This window comes from Cetorhinus maximus, chromosome 17, assembly GCF_964194155.1.
Source record: "Cetorhinus maximus chromosome 17, sCetMax3.hap1.1, whole genome shotgun sequence".
NCBI classification, from domain to species: Eukaryota; Metazoa; Chordata; class Chondrichthyes; order Lamniformes; family Cetorhinidae; genus Cetorhinus; species Cetorhinus maximus.
The window spans coordinates 12,610,274-12,634,022 of record NC_135895.1 but is presented as its reverse complement, the minus strand read 5'-3'; the positions used below and the strand labels follow the sequence as shown (position 1 = coordinate 12,634,022).

At 48.3% G+C, this 23,749-nt stretch overlaps 1 protein-coding gene across 1 annotated transcript in view; it reads left to right on the top strand.

The window, feature by feature from the left end:
- The window catches only part of ak5 (adenylate kinase 5), an 80,853-nt gene that overhangs the window by 44,369 nt on the left and 12,735 nt on the right, over positions 1 to 23,749 (top strand). The window contains exons 7-10 of the mRNA XM_078560723.1: positions 1,381 to 1,471; positions 5,159 to 5,235; positions 12,119 to 12,161; positions 21,202 to 21,237. Of these exons, the coding sequence (XP_078416849.1) occupies positions 1,381 to 1,471; positions 5,159 to 5,235; positions 12,119 to 12,161; positions 21,202 to 21,237 (247 nt within the window). The remainder of the gene's footprint in view (positions 1 to 1,380; positions 1,472 to 5,158; positions 5,236 to 12,118; positions 12,162 to 21,201; positions 21,238 to 23,749) is intronic.

The following is a 23,749-nucleotide window of genomic DNA, read 5'->3' as shown; positions in this document are numbered from 1 at the left end:
GGGGTGGGGGTGTGGAGGTCAGGGTGCAAGTCCGAGGCGACTTTTGAGGATGAGGGGGAGCGCTGTGACGGGACTTCAGGGAGGGTGCCATCAGATTCCTCTTCAGAGGTTTCTTCGGGGCTCGATTGGAGGCCCTGGGTCATGGACCCTGTGGGCTGTTTGGCAGATGTGCCTATGAAAGCAAGGAGAGATAAATAGTGCATGGCAGTGGCCTGTGAAAGAGGACACGTCACTCACAGCACGGTTGTCTGATGGATGTTGCACTGCTGGACCCTCACTTGATAGAGCAGCACTGACCTCACCGTCAGCACAGGACCGGACCAGATCCTCGCCAGCCAGCTGGATGGCCCTGTTTTCAAAGTCCGTGAGAGCCTTGATTTTGGGCATTCTGCTATCGGTCTGCGACCTCTCCCTCTTGCTGTGTGCCAGCTTGTCCTGCATGGATAGAGATGGAGAATGCGTAAGCAGGACGCCTGCCAGGCCAGATGATAAGTATGCCTGGCATGTGTGTGGGTGGTGAGCGGTCCCACAGAGGGGATGAGGACAATGACGGTCAGTGTGAGAGAGTGAATGGTGATGTTCCTTGAACCGGCAGTGAGTGCAGGCCCTGTGGATGTGTGATGGGTTTGTGAGTGTGTGAGTTGAGTGATGAGATGAATGATTTATCCTGGCGGAAGGGAGGAGATCATTCAACCTCTTGCAGCTCTGGGTGGCCGTCTCCTTTTGCAGGGCGCTGGCACTGACCACCGCTGCCACCGCCTCCCAAGCCAGGTTAGTTGGCTGTTGCTGCCCATCGTGTGCCCAGATCGGGGGTAGAGGACATCCCGGGGTGGGCCTCCATGGCGTCTAAAAGGTTCTCGAGGGACGCGTTGCTGAACCTGGAGTCTTCTTCAGTTTCAGGGCCATGTCTTCTGTGCAGCAGGGGTGAGCTGGAGGCACTGAGATGTGTGCTTGTGGCTGGATTTTAAACATGGCGCCCGGCGTGATGCAGCGGCGGGGTGATGGCCGGTAAGCGAACGAGAGCTCGCCGGCCATGGTAACGGAGTGTTTCCCGGGCGCGCATAAATAATGAGGCGGGTTCGGGATGATATGGCGTGAGAACCCGCCATCGCGGCCGGCGGGTAAAGCGTCGTTTTACTCGCCCGCTACCGCACTTAGTGCAAATCTGGGAAAATCCCGCCCTTATAGTCTTTTCAAGTCTGAGATCCTGGATGGTACCGATGGATGCAGACACAGACAGGTAACATCTGGCTGATTCAGTCATTTAAGTATCTGTGTTTGTCACACTAACCTTGAGATATGGAACTGAGCTTTGATCACTGATATTATTAAATATGGAATGCAGTTGATGACATGACTTTTTTCCCAATGTCTACCCAGCTGGACGCAGACAGAGATGAGGAGGAGGTGTTTTATGATATATCTGTGGCAGTCGACAACAAACTGTTCCCCACCAAGGACCCTGTGGCTGGTAAGCTCAAAGTGCTGGACAACCATTTGTATTCAATGCTGGAGGAAGGCAGGTGGAAGGAGAGGCAGTTGCTGAGAGACCTGTAGCAATTGTTGACAGTTGGAAAGCAAAATCTGTCAAGACTGTGTCTGAAATAATATTGTCAGCTTCACTCCGAAGTAACAACCTCATATTTCACAACCCAGAAGAGGTTGTGTGATTTTTTTTCTTGATTTTTTTTTTTTCCCGTTCTGCAGTAAGTTAGGCATTTTGGCCTCAAAAGGAGAGGAGATCTCTCAGAGGGTGATTTTTTTAAAGTACGGAAAAGGTAGACCTGAATAATTTATGTCGGACTGAATTGCAGACTGGGCCGAGAGGTCGTGGGTTCAAACTAGAAAACGTCCAATTGATATACACTATCAGGAAGCCTTTCACGTACATATCAACACGAGGAATGGGCATTCAGCTGATTAGGTGGAGGCGAGACTCTTCAGTGGGGAGAGTGATGGGGATGTGGGGGCTATAGGGTCTGTTCTCAGTGGGTGAACTGAAAATGGACCAAGCAGCCTTCCTTTGTGTAGCCATCTTCTGATGCGTTCCTCTCCCAAAGGCGTTGATTCCCTCGCTGGGGTACAGTTGCACCGTCACTGGTTTTCCAAAAGCCTGTTCCAAGTGCAAACTTGTCACCACCTACCAACAGGCTATCCGACCATGTAGTGCATCACAGCTGCGTTTAATCCTGTACTCCACTGCTTTATTTGCACAAGGTTCCTGTCAGCCTAAGCTACGTGCCCGTAATCTCTGGAGTGGGCCTTGAACCTACGATCTCTGACTCAGAGGGGAGACTGCGGCCTCAACTCATTTTGGCTCCTGCCAAGATTGGATCTGGGACCTTACTGACCTGTACACATTAAAGCTAGAGGTTTTAACCTCAGCGTGTGATCTCCGATCTGCTGACAGTCATATCTGCATCTATCCAGCTGTCATTGGTTGAAAATGCAGTCCTGAAACTGGACAGAATTGGCAGGCAGGCTGTGGTAGACACAAAGAGAGAGACAGAGAGAGACAAACATCTTGGAGCAGGGAGTTGAAATGAGAGGCAGTTCTGTGAAACCATGACAACAGGAACAGGGTTGAGAAAACATCCCACCTGGCATTGTGGCAATCGGCATTACACATTCCCGAACTGTCAATCAAAGTGGCTTTTCATTATCTCCAAACAACCGCTCACTCTCTTTGACTGGGCTTAATCACCGGAAGGACTCAAGAAGTTTCTAGAGGCTTTTTTTCCCATCTATTTGTCCAGGAGTTTTTCTTTCTTGGCTCTGTACAGAGGGAGTGCCACGCTTTCCATTGTGCCATCTTCAGATGAGACATTAAGCCTTCTCTGGTGGATGTAAAATATCCCATGGCACAAACCTAGAGAAGAGCAGGGGGACTTATCTCCGGTGTCCTGGCCATTATTTACCCCTCAATCAACATCACTAGAATAGACTGTCTGGCCATTATCACATTGCTGTTGTGGGAGCTTGCTGTGTGCAAATTGGCTGCTGTACTTCCTACCTTACAACAGTGACTACACTTCAAAAATATTTCATTGGCTGTAAAGGGCTTTGGAAACCCTGACGCTATGAAAGCCATGATATGAATACTAGCTCTTTCTTCTTTCTTGATTTGAACCTTATTCCAAAGTCACAGTTTAATTTGAAGGAGTCATCCGGATTCGCTCTTTCCATTCCACGTTAGCTCAGTTGGCTGGTCGGCTGGTTTGCGACGCAGGGTGACGCCAACAGCGTGGGTTCAATTCCTGTACCGACCGAGGTCATCCGTGAAGGCCCCACTATCTCAACCTCGCCTCTCACCTGAGTTGTGGTGACCCTCAGGTTAAACTCACCACCAGTCATGTCTCTGTAACAAGAGAGTGGCCTATGGTCCTCTGGGATTACAGCGATTTTCATTCATTGCCTTCATGACATCACCAGTCAGTTGCCTCATCTCTGGGGTGAACAGGCCAAAATTTCCCCAGACTCAACCCTTTGATGCAAAAACTGAACCTTGTGGTTTTTCTTCTCCCGAATTCAGCATCTTAGTGAGTGTAGATTTTCAGAAAAATAAACGGCTTCACCAGAGCACACTTACCGAGGAGATGAGTTGGAAAAAAACTCGACTTCCTTCGTTTGTTCCTGAAAGATTTCCAAATTACAGGTGTTGCAGAGCGCAAGGAGGCCATTCAGCCCATCTTGTTGTGCAAGCTCTTTGGAAAGAGCTAAACAATAGACTCACTCCCCTGCTCTTTCTCCATAGACCTGCATTTTTTTTTTTCCTTTTCCAGTATTTATCCTATTCCTCTTTTGAAAGTTTCTATCGATTCTGCTTTACCAACCTTTAAGGTAGTGAATTTCAGATCATTATTCGCTGTGCTAAAAAAAAATTCTCCTCATAATTTTGAACATCGTGAGTGAATCTCCCCTTGTTCATCTCTGGTGTGAGGAGGACAAGCCCCAGTCTTTCCACATAACTGAAGCCCCTCATCCCCGATACCATTCTAGTAAACTTGCACACAAGGCCTGGACAAAAAGGGAGGTGTCCAGTACCCCAATAAGGGGAGATGGTGGAGATGTTGGTGTCGTGGTAATGTCACCAGACTAATAACCCAGAGACCCAGGCTAATGCTCTGAGAATATGAACTCAAATCCCACATGGTAGCTGGTGGAATAGTAAAATCTGGAATTGAAAGCTACTCTCAGTAATGATAGCCATGGCGTCAAAACCTATCTGGTTCACTAATGCCCTTTTAGAGAAGGAAATCTGCCATCCTTACCTGGTCTGGCCTACATGTGACTCCAGACCTACAGCAATGTGATTGACTCTCAAAAGGCCTGAGCAAGCCACTCAGTTCAAGGATGATTAGGGATGGGCAACAAATGCTGGCTGGGAAAGAGCTAATATTCATATCATGGCTTTCATTGTCACAATATCTTTACAGTGTAGCAGGAGGCCATTTAGCCCATCGAGTCTGAATGAGCATTCCACCTAGTCCCACTCCCCTGCCTCATCCCCTGTAACCTTGCACATTCTCTCTTTTCAGGTAGCAGGTAACCTCGGGGCTTCCCAAAGCCTTTTACAGCCACTGAAATATTTTTGAAGTGTAGTCACTGTTGTAATGTAGGAAGCGCAGCAGCCAATTTGCACACAGCAAGCTCCCACAAACAGCAATGTGATAATGGCCAGATAATCTATTCTAGCGATGTTGATTGAGGGATAAATAATGGCCAGGGCTCTGGAGATGAGTCCCCCCGCTCTTCTCTGGAATAGTGCCATGGGATCTTTCACATCCACCAGAGAGGGCTGATGGGGCCCTGGCTTAATGTCTCACTCCATCAAAGAATAAAAAAATACTCCCGCTACCGCTAACACTGGCAGACACCAAGAGAACTCCCCAGCTCCTCTTCCAGTAGTGCCAACTTTCGTGTCCACCTGAGAGGGCAGTAAGTTTAACATCTTATTGGAAAGTTTCACCCTAGGCTTTGCACTCAAGCCTCTGGAGTGGGAACCTTCAGATTCAGAGGCAGGAGAGCTACCAATTGGTTGGCCCGAAATGTCAACATTGACCATTGTGAACTGCAGCAGATTTCAATAGGAGACAGATTTTGCTTTGCTCTTAAGTTCTCTCCCTATTTTCTGACATTATTTCCTCAAACCTACCAGGCCCCAGTGAACTGGACCTCAGTTTGCTCGAGGATCTTACAGATGCTGTTGGTGTTGAATCAGACTCCGAAGATCAGGTAATAAGAACTTTTTTTCTCTTATTCCTGAACCCTTTAGAAAGCCCAAGTTTATAAAGTAATTTTCACGAATTTCATTGTAGCTTAGATTGTTCCTGAGTAAAATCATTAGAAACAAGACAATAAACTCATTCTTGCCATATTGCCTCTAAGGATAGTATTTCCTGTCATTAAAAGCAGGGAATGCTGGATGGAGGCAGCATCAGTGGGGAGAAACTGAGTTAACATTGAATAATGTTTAGGGGGAGGTGGTGGTGTAGTGGTATTGTTGCTGGACTAGAAATCTAGAGACCCAGGGAAATGCTCTGGGGACCTGGGTTCAAACCCAGCCACAGCAGACAGTTGAATTTGAATTCAATAAAAATCTAGAATTAAAAGTCTAATGATGACCATGAAACCATTGTTGATTGTTATTAAAAAAATAAACCATCTGGTTCACCAATGTCCTTTTAGGGAAGGAAATCTGCCATCCTTACCTGCCCTGGCCTACATGTGACTCCAGACCCAATTCTCTTTGAACAAGGGCAACTTGGGATGGGCAATAAATACTTGCCTAGCCAGTGATGCTCACATCCTTTTTTTTAAAAAAAAACCTTTCACATTCTGCCTATTTTCATTTCTACCAATTTCTATCTATTTTTATTTTAGATTTCCTTTTTATTGTTTTGTATTTCAACATTTCTAGTAACTTGTATTGTAACATTCCAATTTGGCTGTTTTGCTGAAAGGATTTTGAGTTTCTTTTTAAAATTTGATCACCTCTCACATGACAGAGATGCCTTTCACTTTGGTTTTAATGCCACCATTTGGCCAAATTTGGCCAACACGCAGCATAAGACAACATCCTGACATAACTTAATGAATGGGTTGCTTATTAAAGCTTTATGCTGTGGGGCATCCGATGGCTCAACTGCTTAAAGTTTCTTCTGGATTCCCAATTGGATTTCTTGGTGCCGATCTTATATTGACGGCCTCTAGTTTTTTTTTATTCATGCACGGGATGCGGGCTTCGCTGGCTGGGCCAGCATTTATTGCCCATCCCTAATTGCCCTTGAGAAAGTGGCGGTGAGCTGCCTTCTTGAACCACAGCAGTGCATGTGGTGTAGGTACACCCACAGTGCTGTTAGGGAGGGAGTTCCAGGATTTTGACCCAGCGACAGTGAAGGAACGGCGATATATTTCCAAGTCAGGATGGTGAGTGACTTGGAGGGGAACTTGCAGGTGGTGGTGTTCCCATCTATCTGCTGCCCTTGTCCTTCTAGATGGTAGTAGTCGTGGGTTTGAAAGGTGCTATTGAAGGAGCCTTAGTGAATTCCTGCTGTGCATCTTGTAGATGGTACACACTGCTGCTACTGTGCATCAGTGGTGGAGGGAGTGAATGTTTGTGGATGTGGTGCCAATCAAGTGGGCTGCTTTGTTCTGGATGGTGTCAAACTTCTTGAGTGTTGTAGGAGCTGCACTCATCCAGGCAAGTGGGGAGTATTCCATCACACTCCTGACTTGTGCCTTGTAGATGGTAGACAGGCTTTGGGGAGTCAGGAGGTGCGTTACTCACTGCAGAATTCCCAGCCTCTGACCAGCTCATGTAGCCACAGTATTTATATGGCTAGTCCAGTTCAGCTTCTAGTCAATGGTAACGCCCAGGATGTTGATAGTGGGGGATTCAGTGATGGCAATGCCATTGAACATCAAGGGGCGATGGTTAGATTCCCTCTTGTTGGAGATGGTCATTGCCTGACACTTGTGTGGTGTGAATGTTACTTGCCAGTTGTCAGCCCAAGCCTGGATATTGTCCAGGTCATGAGGCATTTGGACATGGACTGCTTCAGTATCTGAGGAGTCGCGAATGGTGCTGAACATTGTGCAATCATCAGCGAACATCCCCACCTCTGACCTTATGATGGAAGGAAGGTCATTGTTGAAGCAGCTGAAGGTTATTGGGCCGAGGACACTACCCTGAAGAACTCCTGCGGTGATGTCCAGGAGCTGAGATGACTGACCTCCAACAGCCACAACCATCTTCCTTTGTGTTAGGTATGACACCAACCAGTGGAGAGTATTCCCCCTGATTCCCATTGACTCCAGTTTTGCTAGGGCTCCTTGATGCCACACTCGGTCAAATGCTGCCTTGATGTCAAGGGCAGTCACTCTCAACTCATCTTGGGAGTTCAGCTCTTTTGTCCATGTTTGATCCAGGGCTGTAATGAGGTCAGGAGCTGAGTGGTCCTGGCAGAACCCAAACTGGGCGTCAGTGAACAGGTTATTGCTAAGCAAGTGCTGTTTGATAGCACTGTTGATGATCCCTTCCATTACTTTACTGATGATCGAGAGTAGACCGATGCGGTGGTAATTGGCTGGGTTGGATTTGTCCTGCTTTTTGTGTACAGGGCATTCCTGGGCAATATTCCACAAACCGGGAAGATGCCAGTGTTGTAGCTGTACTGGAACAGCTTGGATAGGAGCGCAGCAAGTTCTGTAGCACAAGTCTTCAGTACTATTGCCGGAATGTTGTCAGAGCCCATAGCCTTTGCACTATCCAGTGCCTTCAGCCGTTTCTCGTTATCACGTGAAGTGAATGGAATTGGCTGAACACTGGCCTCTGTGATGCTGGGATCCAGAGGAGGCTGAGATGGATCATCCACTTGGCACTTCTGCCTGAAGATTGTTGCAACTGCTTCGGCCTTATCTTTTGCACAGATGTGCTGAGCTCCTCCCTCATTGAGGATGGGGATATTTGTGGAGCTTCCTCCTCCAGTGAGTTGTTTAATTGTCCACCACCATTCACGACTGGATGTAGCAGGACTGCCAGATCCGTTGGTTGTGGGATCGCTTAGCCCTGTCAATCACTTGCTGCTTATGCTGTTTGGAACACAAGTAGTCCTGTGTTATAGCTTCACCAGGTTGACACTTTATTTTTAGGTATGCCTGGTGCTGCTCCTGGCATGCCCTCCTGCACTCTTCCCCACAAGAGGAAACATTCTCTCTGTATCCACTCTATCGGAACCTTTCATAAGTTTAAAGACCTCGATTAGGTCACCCTCAGGCTTCTTCTTTCAAGAGAAGGAGGCCATTCAGCCCATAGTGTCTATGCCAACCAAAAAAGAGTTATCTAGTCTAATCCCACTTTCCAGATTTTAGTTTGTAGCCTTGTAGGTGATGGTGGGAGTGGCTGGATACAACTGTGTGGCTTGCTAGGCCACTTCAGAGGGCTGTTGAGACCAACATTGTTGTGGGTCTGGAGCCAGACAGGCCAGATGAGCTGGTTTCTGTGCATGACGTACATTCATCAACTGGTTGTGTTTTGATAACATGGTCACTTTTACTCATACCAACTTATTATTTCCAAAATTTTTCCAATTTTCTTACTACCGTGATGGGATTTGAACTTGGGTTTATTATTATGAATCCAAGCTACTGACTTGCTCATCCAGCAACATAACCACAAAACTACGGAACCCTTATGATAGTCACTCTTTCTCCTTCCCAGCCTCTACCACCACTCTCCTTTTGTCCCTCACCCTTCTCCATCTCAACCACCTTTCCTCACTCTTCCTCCCTGCCCCTGCCAATGACTCTGTTCCCAGTGTCTGCACCCTCCCTTCCCCAACCTTCCCAGTCAACTGGCTCCCTGTTCCCTACCCTTAAACTCTGGCTGGTTGTGATTACCAAATGAAGGACAGTCTTATCCAAGCTTTGCACAAAACAACCTTAACCGTAATGCAAAAATCCTCCCTAACAGAACTGTGGGTGTACCTGCACTACATGGACTGCAACGGTTCAAGAAGGTGGCTCACCCCCCAACCTTCTCAAGGGGAATTAGGGATGGGCAACAAATGCTGGCCCAGCCAGCGATGCCAACATCCCACGAATGAATAGGGAAAAGAATCCTTTTCGTGTTTTCTCAAAACGTCCTCCATTTCCATCTACCCTATCCAGTGGGAGCTGGAATCCTATCGCTTCCTGCACATTTCTTAAAGGAGATTATGAAGACCAAGAGTTAACGTGATTGTCTCCAATCAAATCCCTCCCCTGACTAAACAGACACTTGTTCCAAATACCGCCATAAAGCTTGTCTCATTGGCGTTAAAATGTTATTGCTGCAGCAAGCACGGTTGTTCGTTGAAAGCATTTTACAAAAGGAAATGAAATATCGCTTGACTTCTATTAACACAGACTCCAACTGTGAGAAATATGACAGTTAATGGGAAATGCTAAAGCACATTAAAATGATCTGTGTGGGTGAATGAAAGCGTCCCTCATTATCCCAGCTCTCTATCTCTCTGCATTCCTTTCACGAGGCCTGTCAAAGGCTTGTATGTAAATGAGTTTTTTTTTAAATTTCCCTATCGGAATTGAATTAATTTTCCGTTGAGAGCTCCTTTTGTTGCAGAGATCTGTCTCCGCGCCCTCTCGGGATAAGTTGGCACACTTCAAACTTTGTTCGATTGGAAGCTTCCAGCACAGGCGGAAGCCGTTCAGCCCATCGTGCCCGTGCCAGCTCTTTGAAAGAGCGATCTGGATTAGTCCCACTGCTTGCCCTTTCCCCATAACCTTGAGAGAATTTTTCCTTTTCAAGTATATATCAAATTCCCTTTTTAAAAACTACTATTGATTCTGCTGTTACCTTTTTTAAGCAATGCATTCTAGGTCTTAACAACTCACTGTGTAAGAAAAGTTTCTCCTCATCTCCCCTCTGGTCCTTTTTCCAATTACCTCGATGTGTTTTGTGAACAACAACCCTCCCGTCAATGGGGACAGAATAAATAAGGAGAAACTATCAAAACCTCTCATGGTTTTGACTGCAACTATTAAATGTCAACTTAACGTCCTCATCATGCTCACAGTTATCCTCAATTTTACAGCTAGACTACTTCCCTCTAGCCTGGGAATGCCAAGTGCAACATTATTCATCAGAAGGAGAAAGCGATGAAAGTACATGCGTTTATTCACACAGACAGGCAGACATTTCTGTAAGTGGCATGGCTATTTTGTTGATTATATAGTCTTGTATCACGTTCTTCTTGTGGGAGCTTGCTGTGCACAAATTGACTGCCACATTTCCTACTTTTACAACAGTGACTACAATTCAAAATAGTATTTCATGAGTTGAAAAGCACCTCAGGACTTTAAGAGGTGCTGAAAGGCTCTGGAAGAATTGCATGTCCTTTACTGTCAGCCTCATCTCTCAGTTGCATTTTCGCTCAAATTGCATTGGTACCTGGGAATACTCTGGGTATCGCTAAAGAACCCTCTCCACAACTTCAGAGAATTCACAAAGCTGTTTGGAAGCCAATAGTCTAAATCAAACTGGCACATTGCAGCTCACCCCTGGGCATCGTATCAAGTAGGCTAGTATTTTGTAATTCTTTAATGGATATGGGCATCGCTGACAAGGCCAACATTTGTTGCCCGTTCCACCTCTTTGACGCAGCTTTTAGCCACCTGCCCTAAGATCTCCTTACGTGGCTGTGTCCAATTTTGCTTCATAGTGCTCCTGTGGAGTGCTCTGGCAGGGTTTATTATGCAAAAAGATGCTACATAAACTCAGATTGTTTATTTCTGATTGTCCGTGAGAAGGTGGTGGTGAGCCACCTTCTTTAACCGCCACCATCTATCTGGTGTAGGACCAGCCACGTGCTGTTAGTGAGAGAGTTCCAAAACTTTGACCCAGCAACAGCGAAGAACAGCGATTTAGTTCCAAGTCAAGGTGCAACTTGGAGGAGAACTTGCAGATGGTGGTGTTCTTGTGCACCTGCTGCCCTTGTCCTCCTCGGTACTAGAGGGTGGCACTGTTGAAGAAGAATGGTGAGTTGCTGCAGTGCACCCTCTATATGGTACACACTGCTGCCATTGTGTGCCAGTAGTGGAAGGAGTCATTGTTTAAAGTGATGTGTGGGATGTTGATCAATTGTCCTGTATGATGTCCAGCTTCTTGTGTTGTTGGAGTTCATCCGCAAGTGGAGAGTGTTCCATCACACTTCTGAATTCTGCCTTTGTAGATGGTGGGCAGGCTTTGGGGAGTTGGGAAGTGAGTTATTTGCCAGAGAATTCCTAGCCCCTCACCTACTTTTGGAATTTTACTGCAGAACCTGCCATTTTTGTACTATTAACCTCTTGGGGAGGGGGGGAGGAAGGAACTTTATATTCTAAAGTACTGATCTACAAATAAAGAGGTTAGTGCTGCTTGAAGAACACCCATTCAATCCATCCATCTGTTCAGACGTTCACTTTACTTTTAATCCCATATCTGAAGAAGCAAAAATCTGGATAACTGGTCTCTTTTTTTTTTTGCCAATTTTCTTCCAACCTTTCATGAAGGTGTCAATTTGAATTGGGCTTCGGATTCCAAAGGCAATGGTACCATTTCCTAAGTGGCAACAGTTGATACCCACGTCGTCCAGCTCGGCAGCCAAGCCTGACATCCCCCCCCACCCCCCTCATCCCACCTCTCTAGCCCAGCGTCCACCCTGGCATCCCCCTGGCACACAACCTAACCCGACACCCAGCCTATCGCCCGCCTCGCCCATCCCAACAGAGTGCCAAGACTCCAGGAATGTCAGGAACTCCCAGTGGCTCACATGCCTTTTGAAAACCAATTGTGTGGGTGTGTTTTTGATTTGTTGTCTCAGAAAAGTGCATTTCCCACTCCCCCCACCAAACTACAGTACAAATGCAGTACAACGATATTGCAAATATTCCCAGTAGTACAAACGTTTCGATTTTTATTGCTGTATCGTGATGCTCGAGTCTTCACTGAGGACCAATGCTTATTTTAACTCAAATTGCATGAATGATAAAATAATAGCCCTCAATAAATGTACAACTCAAAAGCTCTAACATGTATTTCAATAAGATTTTTCCATTTTACCTTTGCATTTGACAGACCAATAACCAGTCCACAACATCAGAAGATATCAAAGTGGAAGGTGAGTATTGATTTTAACTTGGAATCCCAAGCAAAGGGCCAAAACTTGTGGTGCAGCACGCCACCCAGGCTGTAGAAAACAAGGTGATAGTGGTACAATGGCCGAGGTTTACGTTTTAAAAGATTATTGCTGAAAAAAGAGACACGCTGCCAAAACCTTTCGTTTTGCACTCAGGACAGATTCGCAAGAATACCAAATCTACAGGGAACAACAATTGACACTGCATGAGAAGGGGATGCTGATTGGCTGGCAAGAGGACTCTGATTGGTAGAGGCGCTGCCGGGGAGAATGCACCAGGAAACCGTTAACTGCCAAGATTTTGATTTAATTCAAACCAGGCAGGTCGACTGTGGCCAGGGCATTGCCGTGTGACATGAAACTCATGATAAGTTTATAAGAGGAGAGGGAGGTGAAGAGTGCGAGAGGCTTCAGGTACTGAGTAGAATGAGGTTGAGTAGAAGGAGTTCTTACAGCACAGAAACAGGCCATTCCCCAGGAAATCTCTCTCTTTTTTTTTTCCGTCTGTCTCTCTCTCCCTCTCTCTCTCTGTCTCTCTCTGTCTGTCTGTGTGTCTCTCTCTGTCTCTCTCTCTCTCTCTGTCTGTGTGTCTGTCTCTCTCTGTCTGTGTGTCTCTCTCTCTCTCAGCGGAATTGTCCATGGTGTGAATCCAGTTTGCGATCAGCACGATGGCAGGCTGCGTTCATCAGGAACCTCATTGTAATACATCAGCATATCATTATGTTTTTCCTTCTTGTTGATGACACTTGTTCTCGGTCATCTGCAGGAATGAAAGGTGGTGTCTATAGACCCTGGGTGTTGCTAGGCGCCGATCAGAGACGGCTTGCTGTGGCTCTTGGGCAGCATGTGTGGGAGCCCCAGCTGCCACTTCTCCCTGAGGCTGCTGCTCCTGCCTCTGCACAGCATGAGCCTCAGTCACTCTCTCCTTCTTCATCTTTGCATTCTTGCCGGCCAGAATAATTTCTCCCCACCACCAGATCATCCATTTTCTCACTGACGTGTTTCACAACAGCACAGAAACGGCATGCACTTGGCGGGCTGCAATTTGAGGGGAACTCAGAGGTGTGTACAGGGTAACGTTGTGTAGTGCTCGCAATGGTAACCTGTTGGACTTCAAGTTTGAGGGGTACTGGGAGTCAGGGTTAGGGGTAGCCCTGTCGGGGTAGGGTGGGCGAGGGAAGTGGCCAAGCATTAGGGACCACGTATAAAGAGACCATTCCTTTACAGCTCTGACAGTTCAGGCGCAGCCACATTGATGTGATTGGAGTTGGGCTCCTAGCTTATCTGCCCACTCAAGCAACGCAGAGGCATCAAAGAGCCACCAAGTGCTCCAAAGGGTGAGGGACTTGTATATCCATCACCAACAGTGGCTCGGTAGCACCACTACTGGCCAAGTCCTAAAGGACATAGCTGCTAGGCTGGGTCTGCAGCAGGTGGTGAGGGAACCAACAAGAGGGAAAAACATACTTGACCTCATCCTCACCAACCTGCCTGCTGCAGATGCATCTGTCCATGACAGTATCAGTAGGAGTGACCACCGCACAGTCGTTGTGGAGACGAAATCCCACCTTCACATTGAGGATACCCTCCATCATCTTGTGTGGGACTACCACCATGCTGATCGGGATAGATTTCGAGCAGATCTAGCAACCTCAAGACTGGGCATCCATGAGGTGCTCTGAGCCATCAGCAGCAGCAGAATTGTACTCATCCACAATCTGGAACCTCATGGCCCAGCATATCCCCAACTCTATCATCACCATCAAGCCAGGGGATCAACCCCAGTTCAATGAAGAGTGCAGGAGGGCATGCTAGGATCAGCACCAGGCATACCTAAAAAATGAGGTGTCAACCTGGTGAAGCTATGACACAGGACTACTCACATGCCAAACAGCATAAGCAGCAAAGGATAGACAGAGCTAAGTGATCCCACAACCAACAGATCAGATCTAAGCTCTGCAATCCTGCCACATCCAGTCATGAATGGTGGTGGACAATTAAACAACTCACTGGGGGAGGAGGCTCCACAAATATTCCCATCCTCAATGATGGAGGAGCCCAGCACATCAGTGCAAAAGATAAGGCTAAAGTATTCGCAACAAACTTCAGCTAGAAGTGCCAAATGGATGATCCATCTTGGCCTCCTCCAGAGGTCCCAGCATCACAGATGCCAGTCTTCAGCCAATTCGATTCACGTGATATCAAGAAATGGCTGAAGGCGCTGGATACTGCAAAGGCTATGGGCCTTGACAATATTCCAGCCATAGTACCGAAGACTTGTGCTCTGGAACTTGCCGCGCCCCTAGCCAAGCTGTTCCAGTACAGCTACAACACTGGCATCTACCCAGCTATGTGGAATATTGCCCAGGTATGTCCTGTACACAAGAAGTGGGACAAATCCAACCCAGCCAATTACCGCCCCATCAGCCTACTCTCCATCATCAGTAAAGTAATGGAAGGGGTCATCAACAGTATTATCAAGCAGCACTTGCTTAGCAATAATCTGATGCCCAGTTTGGGTTTTGCCAGGGCCACTCAATTCCCAACCTCATTACAGCCCTGGTTGAAACATGGACAAACGAGCTGAACTCCCGAGGTGAGGTGAGAGTGACTTCCCTTGGCATCAAGGTCGCATTTGACCAAGTGTGGCATCAAGGAGCCCTAGCAAAACTGGAGCCAATGGGAATCAGGGGGAAAACTCTCCGCTGGTTGGAGTCATACCTAGCACAAAGGAAGATGGTTGTGGTTGTTGGAGGTCAGTCACCTCAGCTCCAGGACATCACTGCAGGAGTTCCTCAGGGTAGTGTCCGAGGCCCAACCATCTTCAGCTGCTTCATCAATGACCTTCCTTCCATCATAAGGTCAGAAGTGGGATGTTCGCTGATGATTGCACAATTTTAAGCACCATTCGCGACTCCTCAGATACTGAAGCAGTCCATGTCCAAATGCAGCAAGATCTGGACAGTATCCAGGCTTGGGCTGACAAGTGGCAAGTAACATTTGCGCCACACAAGTGTCAGACCATCTCCAACAAGAGAGAATCTAACCATCACCCCTTGATGTTCAATGGCATTACCATCACTGAATCCCCCACTATCAACATCCTGGAGGTTACCATTGACCAGAAACTGAACTGGACTAGCCATATAAATACTGTGGCTACAAGAGCAGGTCAGAGGCTAGGAATCATGTGACACGTAACTCACCTGCTGACTCCCCAAAGCCTGTCCACCCTCTACAAGGCCATTTACCTGGATGAGTGCAGCTCCCACAACACTCAAGAAGTTGGACGCCATCCAGGACAAAGCAGCCCGCTTGATTGGCACCACATCCACAAACAGTCACTCCCTCCACCACCGATGCACAGCAGCAGCAGTTTGTATCATCTACAAGATGCGCTGCGGGACTTCACCAAGGCTCCTTAGACAGCACCTTCCAAACCCACAACCCATACAATCTAGAAGAACAGGGGCAGCAGATAGATGGAAACACCACCACCTGGAAGTTCACTCTAAGCCACTCACCATCCTGACTTGGAAATATATCGGCCGTTCCTTCACTGTCGTTGGGTCAAAATCCTGGAACTCCCTCCCTAACAGCACTGTGGGTGTACCTACATCACTTGGACTGCAGTGTTTCAAGAAGGCAGCTCACCACCACCTCCTTGAGGGCAACTAGGGATGGGCAATAAATGCTGGCCCAGCCAGTGAAGCCCACATCCTGTGAATGAATAAGAGAACAAAGGGCTGAAAGTACAGCATGCAGTCCAATGGGCAAATCGCTGCCAATTGGTCGTGTAGACTGGGGTGGAGACGGTTGGGGTTTCGTGCAGCCCACTAATCTCTGGCCATCCAAGTGGTGTCCAGCCCTCTCCAGAAATCATTAAGGGGCCTTCGCACTTTACCAAGAGAGGTTCTTAGTACACCCACGCTAACCACGCATCTCTCTCTTTCATCCTGCAGGAGGAGTACATCAAGATCATGGAGCTTGGTGAATTAACTGTATGCCTGATGGCCTACAGAGAGCAAAGACGGAGGAGAGAGTGACTGAGGCTGCTGGCTGTGCAGAGGCAGGAGCAGCAGCCTCAGGGAGAAGTGGCGGCTGGGGCTCCCACACATGCCACCCAAGAGCCACAGCAAGCTCTGATCGGCGCCTAGCAACACCCAGGGTCTATAGACGCCACCTTTCATTCCTGCAGATGACCGAGAACCAGTGTCACCGAAGACTGCACACGTCTAGGGAACTGGTCACTCACATCTGCTAGCCACTGCCAATGACCCTGAAATTGACCACAGCGCTCAATTGCTATGCCAGTGGCTCCTTTCAGGGCACCACAGGTGACCTTTGTGGGATATTACAAGCCTCCACCCACAAATGCATCCATGAGGTCACAGACACCATTTTCTCGAGGGCACACAACTTTGTGCATTTTGCCCGGGACCAGGAAAGCCAGGATGCAACAGCGATTGGATTCGCCCTGATCTCAGGTTTCCCACAGGTTCAGGGTGCAATCGATTGCTCTCATGTGGCGTTCAGATCTCCGCCGCAACACAGCCTGAACTACATCAACCACAAGGGCTTCCACTTACTGAATGTGCAGCTGGTGTACGACCACCACAAACACATCCTGCAGGTGTGCGCACGGTTTCCAGGGAGTGTTCACAACTCCTACATCCTCAATTAGTCACAGATCCCTGAAGTCTTCCAGGGTCTAAAGAGGCTGCAGGGATGGCTCCTCGGGGACAAGGGTTACCCGCAGAGGCTGTGGCTGATGACACTCGTGTGGTGGCCTCAGACTGCAGCAGAGCGACGGCATAATGGGGCTCATGCAGCAACTCGCAACTTGGTGGAGCAGACCATCGGGATGCTGAAGACGAGGCTCTGGTGCCTGGACCAGTCTGGTGGAGCCCAGCAATACAGTCCACAGAGGGTGTCACACATCATCGTCGTCTGCTGCGCAGTTTACAACCTGGCACTGCAACGGGGAGAGGAGCTGGCTGAGGAGGAGATGGAGGAGTTGCACGTCTCCTCGTATGAGGAGGACACCAACAGGGATGAGGGTGAGGGGGTCCTCGGTGGTGACGATGATGGGGATGAGGCTCTCGCACTGAATAGATGAGACAGGCGCTCTTGGGAGGCCCTCATAGCTGCCAGATTTGTGGAGGATGATGATGACATGCAGTGAGGTGACCCCATAGATTCTCACATCGCAGTTGTGAACGTTTGACTCCAGTCTGGTTTATGGCAGCACCAATACCCTCTGTGAGAATGTTCCTGTCATGGAGATGCAGTGGAGGCCCTAATAGTGGCTCAATCGCAGGAGGAAGATGACAACATGCAGTGAGGTCACTCCATAGATCTTCACATAGCCTCTGAGAATATCTGACTCCTGTCTGGCCAAGGGCAGCTCACTTGCGCTCCATGTTCAGGGCCATCTCAGAGACGCAGCCATGAAACTTCAGACGCATCTGATCCTTTGTCAGCCTTCAGCACTTGAGCCCTTCAGGAACTGGAGCACAGCATCACTGGTCACAGATGCTGGTGTGATGGGGGCCAGCCCCACCTTAAAGGTGCTGAGTGCGCACAGAGAGTATGAGAGAACTCTGTGACGCCTGCTCACTACATTCTGGCAGCAATGACCAGCACCACCGAGGTGCAGGCATCAGTAATGTTTCCAGGGAGCGTGAGGCCAGATTGTAATTTTGGTCGGGAGGCTGCACAGAGAAGAGGCCCTGGACTGAGGCACCTGCCTTTATCTTGGGCAGAAAGGTTTCACATCTGAGTGACACGAACAGTGCTCATCAGAATAAGGAGCCACAGGCAGGGAGATGTTCTTGGGAGTTTATTGACAATAGTGAACAGTATGTACAAGCGATTAACACCCATGCCCAGGCTGAGCAAATAATTCTTCTTAACTTCCCTAACCCTGCCACTACATCTTGGTGCTCCCCGGACACCCTGAGCAGAACTGGAGGCAGCCTGCTGACTGCAACGCCCTGACTGTGATGACCTTGGCAGGCGTCCTCTGGAGGGATGAGACTTGGAGGGCCCTGGTCTGCTTTCGAGGCACCCTCCTCGGCCTGTGAAGCTGGAGCTGCTGCGGTCACAATTAGATGGGAGTCAGATGGGCCGGACGCTCCCAGAGTCACCTGGACGGATGTCCCTGGGGGTGTATACTGGTTGATCCTCCTCCTCCCTATGGGTGTCCGAGGGCCGGTGGCTGACTCCTTGAGCAGAAGGGGTAGATGGAGTGAGATCAGGTTGCACTTCACCCCTCTCACATGCACACTGTTGGAGGCCAACTATGGCCTCAGCGATGGAGTTCAGCCCAGGCAGCAGTGCAGGACGTCCTGGACCAAGGTCTCCATGGTGGCTGCCATCCTACCAATGTTGACTTCAGCGCTGGCACGCCAACACACTATCACCCCAGCCTGAAGGCGGACGCACTCCTCCATCGCACCTTGCAATGTGAGGAGTGCAGCGGACATCCCTTCCTGATGTTCCCGAGCTTACCTTTGCAGCTCCAGCAACTGTGACCGAGTCCAGAGGCTCATCGTCTGACTCAGACTCAGCAATGTTCTGGCCTCCAGCCGCCCTCCGAGTGCCGGGGACCTGGGAAGTCCCTCCCTCCACCTGCTGTGGATCAGACAGTGCGATGTGCTCACCAGATTGTGATCCCGAAGCTACTCTAAAGCTAGGTCCCACCGAGGTGTGTGTCTCTGTGCTGTTGAAGGGTGTGGGTGAGCGCTGTGACGGGTCTTCAATGAGGGTGCCTCCAGATTCTTCTTCAGAGGTTTCTTCGGGACTTGATTGGATGCCCTGGGTCATGGACTCTCTTGGCTGTTTCCCAGATGTGCCTGCGGAAGCAAAGGGAGATAATTAGTGCATTGCAGTGGCCATGTGAACAGGACACATCACTCACAGCATGGTTGTCTGATGTATGATGCTGGACCCTCACTTGGTAGAGCACCGCTGACCTCACCAACAGCGCAGGACTGGTCCAGGTTGTCGCCAGCCAGCTGGATGGCTCTGTTTTCAAAGTCGGTGAGGACCTTGATCTCAGGCATTCCTCCACCGGTCTGCGACCTCTCCCTGCTGTTGTGTGCCAGCTTGCCCTGTATGAATAGAGATGGAGAGAGTGTAAGCAGGATACCTGCCAGGCCAAATGATAAGTATGCCTGGCATGTGTGGGTGGGGAGTGGTCCCATGGACAGGCTGAGGACATTGCAGGTGTGTGTGAGAGAGTGAATGGTGATGTCCCTTGCACTGGCAGTGAGTGAGGGCCCTGTGGATGTGGGATGGGTCAGTGATTGTGTGAGTTGAGAGCGATGAGAAGAGTGAGTTACCCTGGCACTGGGTGGCTGTCCTCTTTTGAAGGGTGCTGACCACTGCTGCCACCACCTCCCAAGTCTGGTTGGTGATGCCACTGCCCATCCTGCAGCCAGAACACGGGTATAGGACATCCTGACAGGACTCCACTGCACCCAAAAGCATTCCAGAGACACGTCACTGAAGCGAGGGTCTGCAGTCTTTTTGCCTTTTGAGGCCATCCTGCCTTCCATGCAACATCTTGGTCTGGAAGCACAGAGAGGTGTGTGCTTGTGGCTGGACTTAAAATATGGCGCCTGGCATGATGAAGCGGTGAGGTGATGGTGGGCAGGTGAACGAGAGCCCGCACGCCATCAAAACGGTAAAATGTTGTTTTACCCACCCGCTACCACACTTAGTGCGAATGTGGGACAATTCCGCCCTCTGTCTCTCTCTGTCTCCATCTACACTTATACCAGAACAAATCCCACTCTTGTGCTGACTCCTCCAGCCAACAACATCATTCACTTTTAAAAGAACTCATGAGCTCTGTCTCAACAATGCTTTGTGGCAGAGAACATTGCATCACAAGTGGTAGAAACCTGGAAATCTCTTCCTCCACAAAAAGCACCGGATAATGGGTCAATTGAAGTTTCCCAGAGTGAGCTTGATAGATTTCCGTGAGCTATCAAAGAATATGGATCAAAAGCAGGTAAATGGAGGCAAGCTACACATCAGCCATGATCCAATAGAACAGCGGGAGTGGATCAAGGTCTCTGTCTTTTTTCACAGCCTTGGGATGTCCCAGGTGCTTATTGAGTTATAATACACTGCTAGCCCAGTGCATAAGGACAGATCCCTTAATACCTTTCCCATTCAAACATCACTTCAATCTGTTTTGAAATTTTCAATTGACCCCCTAGCCTCAAACGTTTTTGTGGGGGGAGAGTCCCAGATTTCCTCTACTCTTTGTGTGGAGAAGTGCATCCTCACATCACTCCTGAACGGCCTTGCTCTTATTCTGAAGGTTATTAACCCTCTAGTTGTGGGCTCCTCTCCACCATCTCTCCATCAAATTCTGTAATCACCCCTTAATCTTCCATACCTCAGGCAATAAAAAATTGGTAAAAATGTTTTGATGCCCTCCTTATCAGGAATTGTTTATTAAAATGAAACTATGAACGGAAATATGATTCATATAAAATTACTCAAAAAACAATTACTGAAACATTTGGTCTGCTACTCTATTTGATGTCTTAATTTCTAGTCCTAGCCACAAAATCTGAAATATGAAAGAAGTTCAAACACAGCTTCTATGATCTACGAACATACGAAATAGGAGCAGGAGTAGGCCATTCGGCCCCTCGAGCCTGCTCCACCCTTCAATAAGATCACGGCTGATCTGTTTGGGTTTCGAGTTTCACATTCCCATCGACCCCCGATAACCTTAGATTCTCGTTAGGCGAGGGAGCTGACCCACCTCTGCCTTAAAAATACTCATTGACTCCGCCTCCCCCGCCTTCTGAGGCCGAGAGTTCCAAAGTTGCACAACCCTCAGAGAAAAATTCTCATCTCCATCCCACAAGGGCGACCCCTAATTTTAAAACAGTAGCCCCACCCCCCACCTAGTTCTGGACACCCCCACAACAGGAAACACCCTTTCCGTCTGTTTGCTAATCAATTTTCATTTAATAATTTCTCTTTTATTTTGCAGAAAATTTGAAGCAAATCAAGATCATCTTTATCATTGGTAAGGAGCATTTACAGCAGGGGGGGAACAGCGAGTCTCTTCTGGCTCTTCTGTTACTGGGCTGACTAATTATACCAACCAACACGTTTAACTTGTGAGATGCAGATTACAGCAAGGTTGCAGTCGACCACCAGAACACAAAGCGAGAAAGACTTGCATCTAGATAATAGAACCGTAGAAAAGTTACAGCACAGAAGGAGGCCATTCGGCCCATCTTGTCCATGCCAGCCCCAGGACACCCAGGTGCCCTTTCTAATCCCACCTTCCTGCACCCGGCCCATAGCCCTGCATCTTACAGCACTTAAGGTGCAGATCCAGGTACTTTTTAAAAGAGTTTAGAGTTTCTGCCTCTACCACCAACTTGGGCAGCGAATTCCAGACACCCACTACCCTCTGCACAAAAAAGTTCTTCATCATGTCCCCCGGTTCTAGAATTCTCCACCAAGGGAAACAATTTTATCCTGTCCACTCTATCTATTCCCCTCATAATTTTGTACACCTCGATCAAGACACCTCTCAGCCTTCTTTGTTCTAAGGAAAATAACCCCAACCTATCCAATCTCTCCTCGTAGCTACACTTTTCTAACCCTGGCAACATTCTTGTAAACCTCCTCTGCACTCTCTCCAGAGCTATTACGTCCTTCCTGTAATGTGACGACCAGAACTGCACACAATACTCCAGTTGTGGCCTCACCAGTGTTTTATACAATTCCAACATTATATCCTTACTTTTTTATTCTATACTTTTGCCAATGAAGGGGAGCATTCCATATGCTTTCTTTACAACCTTGTCTACTTGAACTGCTGCCTTCAGGGACCTGTGTACTTGTACGCCAAGATCTCTCACTTCGTCTACCCCTCTTAGTATATTCCCATTTATTGTGTAATCCCTGTAACTGTTTGACCTCCCTAAATGTATGACCTCACACTTCTCTATGTTAAAATCCATCTGCCACTTTACCGCCCACTCCACCAACCTATCTATATCGTTTTGGAGATTATGGCTATCCTCTACACTATCCACTACTCGGCCAATCTTTGTGTCATCTGCAAATTTCCCAATCATGCCCCCCACGTTCACGTCCAAATCGTTAATATACAACACAAACAGCAAGGGTCCCAACACCGAGCCCTGTGGAACACCACTTGAGACAACTTTCCATTCGCAAGGGCATCCATCGACCATTACCCTCTGTTTCCTGTTACAAAGCCAACCTTTTATCCAGTTTGCCACATCACCCAGAATCCCGTGGGCTTAGGCCAGGATTTTCCGGCCCAGCTGTGGTGAGACCCGCCACGGGCAATGCGGCGGCCCAGCCGAAAGTCCATTGACTTCCAGTGCGACCGGATGATGCCGGCAGCAGGCAAGGCCGGAAAATCCCGCCAAACGCCTCCTCAGGACGTCCCAAAGCTGTTCACAAGCCATGATGTACTCTTTTTCAAAAGGTCGTCACTGTCGCGGGGAAACACGGCAGCCGTGCCACGTGCAGCAAGATCCCAAAACTACCGACGTGGTAACAACCAGATCACCTGGCTTTTCTTCGAAACGAAACCAAAACGGAAAATGCCGGAAGCACTCAGCGGGTCTGTCAGCATCCGTGGCGAGAGAAACAAGAGTTAACCTTTCAGTTTATGACGTGACCTAGAACGTTAAACTGATCTCCTGAGCACTTCCAGCATTTTCTGTTTAGATCTCAGATTGTCAGCATCCTCAGTGTTTTGCTTTATTTCGAGCGATATCGGTTCATTTAGAATAAGTCTTGGCCAAGACACTGGGAAGAATTCCCCCCCAATGCTGTTTGAATAGTGGATGTGGGATCTCAGGTAGGTGAGGCCTCAGCTTAAGGCCTCATCTGAGAGATGTTCTTCCTCCCATTCTCACCTTATTTTGAATCAGTTGCAATGTGAACTATTGATTTCGACATTAATGCGCCACCATATCAGATAGCACAAGCCTGTAATTTCTCTTTAGTGGGACCCTAGCAAATGCTCCTACCCCCACCCCGCCTCCCCAAGCACATACCTGCAGTATGTTGCTGACCTCTGCACTGGACTAGAAGCCTCAGCCTGTGATACTGGGATTAGAGGCAACGCTCTCAGTTTATGAATGAAAGATCGAAGGAATGTTGCTCTAAACCTGGGGAGATGGTGGCATTGTGGTAATTGTCACCGAACTCGTCATCCAGAGGCAAAAGCAACATACTGCGGATGGTGGAAATCTGAAATAAAACCAGAAAATGCTGGCAAAACTTCAGAACGCTGAAGAAGAGTCACACGGACTCGAAATGTTAACTCTGTTTTTCTCTCTCCCACAGGTGCTGCCAGACCTGCTGAGCTTTGCCAGCGTCTTCTGTTTTTATTATAGTAATTCAGAGGCCCAGGCTAATGTCCTGGGCACATGGGTTCAAATCGCACTACAGCAACTGGTGGAATTTAAATCCAAATTTTAAAAAAATCTGGAATATAAAGTTAGTCTCAGTAATGGTGACCATGGCAACTGTCAATAATTGTT